Genomic DNA, 11,568 nt, shown 5'->3' on the forward strand with positions numbered 1-11,568 from the left:
GTGATGGAATGGAACCAAGAAGTGAATGGGAAAGTTAGAATACGCACTCATATACAAGTAACTAACATACTTCTAAAAGCAAAAGTAGGTAAATGTACGAGTAAAAATTGATCAGAAATCAATAAGTATCCATATATTATTTGTACAAAATACACCGGCCTCCTTAAAACGATGCAAAAATGTGTTTTAAGATGATAGCGAAACGTCATAAATGTAATACAAGTTAATCATACCGGTAAGAAAAACATAAAACTATAAAATAGTATCATCGAACACCTATTGTGAGAACTCAGAAACTATTGTAAAAAAAAACAATATAGTAAGAATAATATTTTTATCTGAATTATGTCGCTATTTTTAAAGCGTTAGATGGGTAGACGTCTTAAATAATATTATTCATTCAAATTAAGTAATATAGTAGCTGTTATTTCACAATCAAGGCGGTACGTTAGCTGGCTTCTTAGCATAAAGGGTTGTGAGATCGAGTCCTGCCTCAGGCCTTGTTGGGTAGACTTTGCATGTTCTCCCAAATTCCTGAAAAAACAAAAAAACAAAAACAAAAACAAAAAACAAAACCCACGCGTAGTAGGTAAATTAAAGAGTCCCGATGTGTAAATATGCGTGTAAAAATTGTTTACCTACGCGTACCATCGGAAAGTAAGCGCGATTCGTAAGGAAAAAAAATAAATCGTTCAATCAAAAGTTAAATGTCCCTTAGTCATACAAGATACACGTTTGTTCACTATATGTTTAGGTAAATTGCTGCAAAGAGCGGTTTTAAGATTAAAAAAGATCGTCGCGGTAGATTGTTACGCTCTGATTAAATCTCGTAGTTTTGTGTTTTAAACCCAGGGGTGATTTAGTATAGCTAATCTTACAGACTATCATATTCAATAATATCTTATAGGCTAATTTAACAATGGGTATTTCTAAGTATTTAAAAAAAAAAAACTCACAAAGACTTGGGATCTCTTAGTTCGAATACGTCGTGCAGCGATAAAACTATTTAGAGTGTTAAACGTGCTACATCTTCGCTAACGATAAGTCTAAAGATGTTTTATTTATCCTCGAAGGGTAGGTTAAAAAACAAGAAACAAAACAAAACATAAGGGTTTCACGAAACAAAGCACTATCGGTAACAAAAATAAAAAGTAAGTATCCATATATTATTTGCACAAAATACACCTGGCACCTTAAAACGATGCCTGCATCCCCCTAAAAAAAAAAAAAAAAAAAACTAAAACGGAAACAAAACAAAAATAAAACTACATCACCCTTCTTCACGTACGCACCATGTCCCGAACATAACATATTTCATACCCGAATACTTTCTAAAAAACTATAATCCTAAGCCTTACAAGGGTATCCAATGAAAGAAGCCATGGTAATAATTAGAAGATATTTCATTCATACATCATCAAATAAAAAGGCTGACATCAAGACAGAAGACTCTTACAAACAACAGCTTAAAGATTTCAAAAAGTATGATCCCCACATTACATTGCCCCTCCACCTCCTCCTAAATCAGTTTCTGCTTTTAAAAAAAGTTTGCGATTACAAGTCCTTTTCATAAATCAGTTTAAGAAAAACAAAAAAAAAAACAGTATATTTATTAGTTTTTTTAAATATTACAAAAACGATAAGAGGATAAAACCCATTTCCACACAGCTCATTCGTATATACAAACCTCATAAACTTAAACAACAACAAAAATACATAGAGATATCCGATAAAAATCGTATAGACACAAATTATAGCACTAGCGGTAACAAAACTAGAAACAGAAAAATAACATTTTATACGTGTACGCATCTACAGAGGGGCTAAAACAACTTGCGCACTCAGCTCATGAGAGTGCCACCAACACCTTCTCTAAGCCTAATCCTTTTTAAAAAAAAAAAAAAATCAGTACATTTATTAGTTTTATAACGCATCAAAACGTAAGAGGGGGTAAAATTCTTATGTACAACGCAATCTTATATACAACAGCTCAAAAACATAAAATACATAGCCAGACGTACCTCACGTACGCGCCATATTCCTAACATAAAAAAAACATATTTCATACCCGGATACTTTCTAAAAAACTACTAACCTAAGGGTTACAGGGCTATCCATTGAAAGAATTCGAGCTAATAATTAGAAGATATTTCATTCATACATATTCAGATAAAAAGGCTAACATCAAGATAGAAGACTCTTACAATCAACAGTTTAAAGATTTCAAAAAGTATGATCCCCATAATACATTGCCCCTCCACCTCCTAAATCAGTTACTGCTTTTAAAAAAAGAGTTTGCGATTACAAGTCCTTTTCATAAATCAGTTTAAGAAAAACAAAAAAACAGTATATTTATTAGTTTTTTAAATATTACAAAAACGATAGATGTTAAAACCCGTTTCCACACAGCGCATTCGTATATACAAACCTCATAAACTTAAACAACAACAAAAATACATAGAGACATCCGATAAAAATCGTATAGACACAAATTATAGCACTAGCGGTAACAAAACTAGAAACAGAAAAATAACATTTTATAAGTGCACGCATCTGCAGAGGGGCTAAAACAACTTGCGCGCTTTATTCATGAGAGTGCCACCAACACCTTCTCTAAGTCTAATCCTTTTTTAAAAAAAAAAATCAGCGCATTTATTAGTTTTATAACGCATCAAAAACGTAAGAGGGGGTAAAATTCTTATGTACAACACAATCTTATATACAACAGCTCAAAAACATAAAATACATAGCTAGACGTACACCAAAAACGTGAGAGAGGGTAACCTTATGATGTCAAAGACCGCCTACAGCTTTTTTTTTTCTCAGGTTGGGTGGGGCTGGTGTTTTGTAGAACAGAATTTCTCAGAGTGGGGAGAATGGAGGTAAACTCCAATTCGGTCATGTATTTGGTGAGGTAAGAGCATTTTAACACAGCTAAGAGCTCCAAAAATTAAATTTTTCATGTTGGTACCCCTTTGGTATTTTATTTATAAGCTCGTAAATATTCTCAGTGGTACATTTGTAGAAAATGTATATACCCAGAGCAGGTTTACAACTAGAACGTGAGCAACGCCTCGCCTTGATTTAGTGTCATTAGTATTATTATTTTGCACAGTGAATCACATTTAGGATAACATATAAGTGTGTCTTTAAATCTGGTAAATGTGGAAAATTCCAATTTGAATTGCTACAGCCCTAAAATAAAACAATACACACCCTTCCTCATTTACATATTGCATCTATGGCGTCATAAATTCAAACCGTGGATCCTTTCTAAAAAAACTATTAGCCAAGGGCTTACAGGAATACCCTTTGTAAGAGACAAAGTGTTAATCTACTGATAAGAAGATGATTTTGGTTAAATTGTTGCAAAGAGAATCGCTTATAACATTTAGGATAACATCTAAGTATGTCTTTAAATCTGGTAAATGTGGAAAATTCCAATTTGAATTGCTACAGCCCTAAAATAAAAGTGTACACACCCTTCTTCATGTACAAATACATCTATGGCGTCGTAAATTCAAGCCGTGGATCCTTTCTAAAAAACTATTAGCCAAGGGCTTACAAGAATACCCTTTGTAAGAGACAAAGGTGTTAATCTACTGATAAGAAGATGATTTTGGTTAAATTGTTGCAAAGAGAATCGCTTATAACATTTAGGATAACATCTAAGTATGTCTTTAAATCTGGTAAATGTGGAAAATTCCAATTTGAATTGCTACAGCCCTAAAATAAAAGTGTACACACCCTTCTTCATGTACAAATTACCCTTACCCTTACCCGTTGTAAGAGACTAAGGTGTTAATCTACTGATAAGAAGATGATTTTGGTTAAATTGTTGCAAAGATCGGCTTTAAGATTAAGGGTTAAGTAGAGTATAAATCTATTAACGTATCAAGAAACTCAAAGTTTCATACTTTCAATTCTCTTAGTTTTCAAAGAAGCAGACGTCTGACCAATATTGTCCACATGCAGTTCCTGCCTGAGTTTGTGATTACAAGTCCTTTTCATAAATCAGTTTAAGAAAAACAAAAAAACAAAACAGTATATTTATTAGTTTTTTTAAACACAAAAAAAAAAAAAAAAAAAAAAAAGGTAAACAAATTTTCGCTACTCTAATGCCATACATTGTTCCGTCATCCAAAATGAATAATTTACAAATTGAATACCTTTGAATCAAATTTTTAGGTTTTACATTCATTATCAACATTTTAATACCCTAATTTACTTTTGTAGACTAACTTTATTGTGTTCATCCTACCAAAATGTCTTTATTACATTGCTATCAAATACAACGCACAAAACATCAACCGATTAATTTCATGCCTCACTCTAATTAAAATTAAAATAAAAGTGTACACACCCTTCTTCGTGTACAAATACATCTATGGTGTCATAAATTCAAACCGTGGATCCTTTCTAAAAACTATTAGCCAAGGGCTTACAGGAATACCCTTTGTAAGAGACTAAGGTATTAATCTACTAATAAGAAGCTGATTTTGGTTAAATTGTTGCAAAGATCGGCTTTAAGATTAAGGGTTAAGTAGAGTATAAATCTATTAACGTATCAAGAAACTCAAAGTTTCATACTTTCAATTCTCTTAGTTTTAAAAAGAAGCAGATGTCTGACCAATAATGTCCACATGCAGTTCCTACCTGAGCTTGTGATTACATATTCTCTCCAGAAATCAGTATTTTTTAAAACTAGTACAATTATTATCTTTTTTAAACACACACAAAAAAAAAGGTAAACAAATTTTCGCTACTCTAATGCCATACATTGTTCCGTCATCCAAAATGTATAATTTACAAATTGAATACCTTTGAATCAAATTTTTAGGTTTTACATTCATTATCAACATTTTAATACCCTAGTTTACTTTTGTAGACTAACTTTATTGTGTTCATCCTACCGAAATGTCTTTATTACATTGCTATCAAATACAACGCACAAAACATCAACCGATTAATTTCATGCCTCACTCTATTTAAAATTAAAAATACAGACAAACTTATCACATTCTAATACCTACCTCCCTCTCTTAATCATATGCAGTAACATCCTTTGACCTTTAGATGGCGCCGTTTACCGCTGCGTGTAACACTCAGACCTCTCCGCCATCCTCCGTTTAGCTTTTTAGATAGTCACATACACACACAAGTTTTTAGTCTAAGAAAAAGAAGTACGCGGTTCTGAAATGGGGTAAATAACCGCCCTTTACGCACGAATAATCTATTTTTTCGCCTGTATTTCCAACTCCAACGGTTAGAAACAGACGCCCCTTTTATTTTATTTTTATTTTTATTTTATTTTTTTTAAAACCCATTGAATGAGACGCGACTTCATATTATGAGCCACCGGTAAGTTTCTTTTATTTATTTAAAAAACATAAAACAAATAGATTACATTTTTTTAATATTCAAAACACTTTAACTCGAATAAGAGAGCCACGTCCTATTTTACATTCACGCACGCACAATGCCCGATAGAGGGGGCGGTGGTGGGGGTTGCCGGGTGTGAAGCTTGGCCGTGGTATTGAGGGGAGTCACCGTTTCCCACGTTTGATACACTTTATACTTCAAAGTGGGGAGCATTATCAGTATTCGAATACAGGGGCGCGTTTCCCCCCTTGCTACTTCAAAAGCTGGTAGGACCCTTCCTGTAAGATAAAAAAAAGTTTATTAACATGAGGATGTCGAAATATTGTTATCAGCTGGTAGAACTGTTGAGAGAGTTTCCTCTCAGACAACAAAGCTGTTGGTGGGGGGTCAAAGGAAGTACGTATACAATTGATGGGGGGTGTTAGGGGGGTGACCGGAATCATATGTTTGTTGAAGGGGTGCAGAAGGGTGGGGGGATCCGGAAAACATGTGCTTGTTGTTGTGGGATGCAGAAGGTCATCAATCAATTTTGACAGGAGCTGCCCTCGGCCTCTGATTGGCTAGGACGATGAGGGGGGTGGCTTCCGACCTCTGATTGGTTAAGACGATGAGGGGGGGTGGGGAGGGGGGTGCAGAATGTCATCAATCAATTTTGACAGGAGCTGCCCTTGGCCTCTGATTGGTTAAGAAGGTGGAAAGTGGGTAGGGCTTATTTCAAAATAACGGCTTCTGATTGGCTAAGAAAGCGGATGGGGGCGGGGCATACTTCAAAGGGCTAGGTTATGAATGGTTTTATGGGGGGTGCCATAAAGTTTTATGGGGGGTGCAATAAAGTTTTATGGGGGGTGCCATAAATCATGGTTTTGACATTTGCCGCCCTTTACATATATATATTACACCAGAGGAGCTGGTTGAAGTGGCCGGGGAGAGCAAAGTCTGGGCTTCCCTCCTAAAGCTGCTGCTCCCGCGACCCACCCTTGGATAAGCGGTAGATGTTGGATGGATGGATGGATTTCAAAAAGATATACTTAAACATCACACATTAAATAGCTTAAATTCTTAACATGCTAGATATTACTGAATTATTTGAAGCCCTATTTTATTGAAATGCTATCTATGCACTTCACTCTATTCCTTAAAAAGAAATTGTACAACCACATATTTTGATTGGGACTTTTTTTTTCCTGGCCACCAGATTATTTCCATCCATCCATCCATCCATCCATCCATCCATCCACCCATCCATACACCCATCCATCCATCCATCCATCCATACATCTATCCATCCATGCATCCATCCACCCACCCATGCATGCATCCATCCATCCACCCAGCCATCTATCCATCCATCCATCCGTCCAACCAATTATTATCTACTGCTTAATCCGGGGTCGGGTCACGGTGCCAGCAGCTTTAGCAGGGTAGCCCAGACTTCCCTCTCCCCAGCCACTTCAACCAGCTCCTCCGGTGGTATCCCAAGGCGTTCCCAGGCTAGCCGAGAGACATAGTCTCTCCAGTGTGTCCTGGGTCATCCCCGGGGACTCCCGCCACTGGATTATTTGTTTCATCTTATTTATGGATTTTTTTAAATTCATTTTATTGTGTGCTCTATGCAAAATATATTTTATGAGCAAATTTAAAAAATAGAATTGCCATTAATTTCATTCAATTTTAAGGAAATTTGCTACAGTAGGGATATATACAGTCAAACCTCGGTTTTCGAACGCTTCTATTCTCGACCAAATCGGTTTTCGACCAGAAAATTCGAGAATTTTATGTCTCAGAACTCGTCCAAAAAATCGGCTCTCGAGCTGAAAAAAGCCGAGCGTACCTGAACATGATTCACTCGCCGAGTGTAGAAAAGGCTACAAAGCTGTCTATTCCTTAAGTCTGATATGTTCAACTTTAACTGCGTAACTGAGACGAATCCTAATTTGCATAATTTGTAGTCTGTTCATTGGAAAGCGAGTTCACGTGACACAACTTACCCTCGCGTTCGTGCGTGTGGCCGCTTGAACAGAATCAGTCTTCGCCAGCAGCGATAGCAGCAGGAAGTCTGGCGCTAGCGTGTGCGTCAATGACTGGTGGGTCCTGTTTTCCTTATTTCTTGTCTGTAACCTTCTTGCCAGAATCTTCTAAAATGTTTGTTACAAATGTTTGGGCGGTGTTTCCTCATCCGCACGTTACCACATAGCACTCGTAAGTTGATGTTGCGCTGCTGCTAAGCCCGAAACCGGAAGTGTCACCATTTAGTTTCACAATAAGAGCGCGTACCGGAAGTGATGTTCTAAATGACGCAAGCTTAACTGTGCTAATTTAATTTGTGTAAATTGTTTCGGATTTCGGACAATTCGCTTTTGGAACAGCCTTCTGGAACGGATTATGTTCGAAAACCGAGGTTTGACTGTACATCATTTAAAAAAAAGGACATATCTGTCGTTTTTTTGGTAAATTTTATATATCATAAGTACTTATGGTATCGGAACTTGGTATCGGTATTGGTGAGTACTGAAATTTGAGAATCAGTATCGGTCTAAAAACAAAAAAAAAGTGGTACCAAACATCCCTACTTTTAAACGTATCTACGTCCTGGTGAAATTATTGGCTCAGTCAACAGATGTGGGTAATTTACAAAATGTTGTCGGTGTGTCATTCAACAGAAAACAAGGCAGAGGTGAGCATTCCGTCATTCTGTCACTGACAGAATGATGGAATGCTCACCTCTATCTGTCCGCCCATAAATAGTGGCGACAAACTGTGATGATGGTAGTGTGGTTAAAATAGCATGATGGACTGAGAATTACAGTTTAGTTCTACTTGAAAAAAATGACGAACCGACGTTGACGGACAGGTACCCAGGGCACTGACGAATGACGGACACGCAACATTTTGTAAAATACCCACCTCTGGCATTTGGGGTTTGCTATGAAATGCTGTGTTGTGGAGTTGAACTCAGTTTTTTAAAATTCCTCTGGTAATTAGAATTTCGATTTAAACAAACATACTTTTTTCTCTTTTAGTACCAGGCTTCCTTGGTGGTGAATGTTGTTTCCACAGTGCTGTCAGTTATTGCTGTGGTCATATATTCTGTGGATATGGACAAACATCCAGAGGCATCATGTGTCAAGAACTTGGATGGCAGCTGTGACATGAACTTCTACGCCACAGTGTGTATCATTTACTGTAAATGTTTTTTCTCCACTCACATGCTTACTAACAGTTTTGATCTAATAGTTCCAGCGTAAATTAGGTCAAATAATTATTAAAGAATTGATTGATTCATTAATTGGAGGAAACTCAGGTTTAAATTTTAAATTAATCTTGACCTCGCCTTTCGGAGCAATACATGGGTTCTTAGATAATGGATCAGGCTAACAAATGATAACCTCGGTAAATCAGTTATTAAAATGAAGGATGAAACACTTGAATAGTGTGCGAGTTCTTTTTCCATCTTAAAGGCTATTATAAACTTAAAACACACACGCAAACACACACGAACCAAGGGAATTTGTCTTTTTTGACACATTAATGACATAAAGCAGCCACTGTTGGTTTGGGGCGATTTGGGGATGGGGCGTTTACAGCCTCATTGAGGTCTACTTAAGACTTATAAAAAAATAAATAAAAAATCAGCACAACTGTGGCCATGAGTTAAGCAACGAGCCAATGATGGTTAAATAGCGCGAGACACACAGTATGTTCCGTCCGCTCACCCGTGCTGAGACGGTTCACAGAACAAAACATGTATGTAACTAGAGGTATATTTTTGACCAAAATTTTGTTTGTAGCTTGAAAAGTTTGTTAAAAAGGGTCGTTTGTAACTTAAGGTTCCACTATTGCTAACTAGAGGCGCTTTCACACCAAAAAGCCCAAGAACTTAAGATTCCTGGTACAGACAGTGCCTTGTCTTAAGAGATTGTGCTTGGCCCACTCGTTTGCATTCACACACGGCAACAATGGGCAAGGTAGTTCATTCAAATGAGACTGATGACTCATCGGGCTCATTTGAATGAACTGCCTTGCCCAGCATGTGTCGTGAAGAAACAAGCGACACTACCCCTTCTGTCCAACAGGTAATTGCAACAAAAAAGTTAGGTTGCAATATCATCTATTAGTCGAGCATATATATATATATATATATATATATATATATATATATATATATATACCTATATACCTTTCCTTTCAGACCCAGAACTGGTTTTGTGTGTGAATGCAAACTTTGGACAATCACCCCCCGGAATAGGGAAGGTTTCCCAACGTGTCTCTGAAACCTGCTCTGCTATGCAATGCGCATACATTTCGACCACACATGGCACTTGCATTAAACTACGGAGCTCCTAAGGCAGGGGTGTCAAATTCATGTTAGCTCAGGGGCCGCATAGAGGAAAATATATTACCAAGTGGGCCGCATCGGTACAATAACGATATATAACTTAAAAACGATTGCCGTCAATTATACGCAGATTTTCACTATTTGTGTGCCAGCCCTAAATTACGGAGCTCAACTGTAATCTATTGTTCCAAAGAATAATACAAATGGAAATGGACGCGACAAAACTGAGTCCTGGATGTGTTAAATCTACCTGTTTTGCATATATATTGTTCCCAGAATGTATTGTGTGGTGCAGTTAATAACGTTATAAGGATATGAATCCTTGTCATATCTATTTGTGTTACCGGCAATTCATTTAATTTGTGTCAGTCTATGATTAAAATAATATTAATAATAATTAAACAAACTGTAACTTTAAGTTGTGTGTAAAATAATGACATCCAGGACGATTCCCCCGTACAAGTCGCATTGCTCATCCGAGGACTGCTTGTGAAGTTACAAATTTTATATATTTTGCTTGTGGCCGACTGATTAATAGTCCGACATTACATTTTTATATATATATATATATATATATATATATATATGCATGTTCTCCCCGTGCCCGCGTGGGTCTTCTCCGGGTACTCCGGTCTCCTCCCACATTCCAAAGACATGCATGGCAGGTTAATTGGGCGCTCCGAATTGTCCCTAGGTGTGCGTGTGAGTGTGGATGGTTGTTCGTCTCTATGTGCCCTGCGATTGGTTGGCAACCAGTCCAGGGTGTTCCCCGCCTACTGCCCAGAGCCAGCTGAGATAGGCGCCAGCAGCCCCCGCGACCCTTGTGAGGAATAAGCGGTCAAGAAAATGGATGGATGGATGGATATATATATATGTATATATATGTATATGTATATATATGTATATATATATATGTATATATATATATATATATATATATATATATATATATATATATATATATATATATATATATATATATATATATATATATATATATATGTATAATTTTTTATTCCCCCCCAAACGAATTGATGTACTTCCGGGTCAACTTCAGTGTGAGCAAAAGCGACGAGGACAGCATGTCTACAGCAGTGGGAAAGCTTCATTGAATTTGATTTCGAAAAGGTACTGCCGTAGATATCTATGGTATGGTGCCGCCGCCTCTCACCCGCGCATTTGAGGCTACAAGTATGCAAACTGACCTGGAAATACATAAATGCGTAAAAGAATAAATACATAAAAAGGCCTCCACTTGCAAAAAACTTTGCGTTATCTCACATTTATTGCGAAGGAATGCAAGGTTTTTGCGAGGGATCGCACATTATTTTTTTTCCCCTATCGTATAACCTTAGGGGCTCCGTAGTAAACCACATTTTTGCAACACAGCATAAGACAAATATCATTTTGGCATTTTGGTATACATATTACTGTTTTCATTAAAAAAAAATGTATGTAATGTAAAATATCAGGATTATCAAGTATTGCCTTGTAGGCCACGTGTCTTATCGTGACCCCTATATCGATATGAACATTCTATCGTGATGTTGGCAATACCCAGCCATATTTCCAACATCATGCGTGATCTGTTAGTGTGAGTGAACACACAATTAATGCTTGCTATTTGTGATTTTAGTACATCAGGTCATCTGTCTTTCATTTTATGCAATCTGAAGAACAAGGATCCTGCTAAAGTTGTATCACCTGCTTCTTTTTGAACAGCGCCTGACCAGAGGTTTGAAATCCTCCCTCCTACTCTTCACCCTGGCCCAGACCGCAGTCTCTGCCACCCTTAGCTTCCATCTGTACAGACTGAAATATGCCTTTGGATTATACAGTGTAAGTCTTTT

General features: G+C 36.9%; 1 protein-coding gene across 2 annotated transcripts in view; it reads left to right on the top strand.

The window, feature by feature from the left end:
• The window catches only part of tmem176 (transmembrane protein 176), a 52,237-nt gene that overhangs the window by 36,581 nt on the left and 4,088 nt on the right, over positions 1-11,568 (top strand). The window contains exons 5-6 of one of the 2 annotated variants that reach the window (XM_077525669.1): positions 8,403-8,565; positions 11,441-11,557. In XM_077525669.1, the coding sequence (XP_077381795.1) occupies positions 8,403-8,565; positions 11,441-11,514 (237 nt within the window). In that variant the 3' untranslated portion in view covers positions 11,515-11,557. The remainder of the gene's footprint in view (positions 1-8,402; positions 8,566-11,440; positions 11,558-11,568) is intronic. The other variant, XM_077525668.1, reaches the window with a different exon arrangement.

This window comes from Festucalex cinctus, chromosome 6, assembly GCF_051991245.1.
Source record: "Festucalex cinctus isolate MCC-2025b chromosome 6, RoL_Fcin_1.0, whole genome shotgun sequence".
Taxonomy (NCBI): domain Eukaryota; kingdom Metazoa; phylum Chordata; class Actinopteri; order Syngnathiformes; family Syngnathidae; genus Festucalex; species Festucalex cinctus.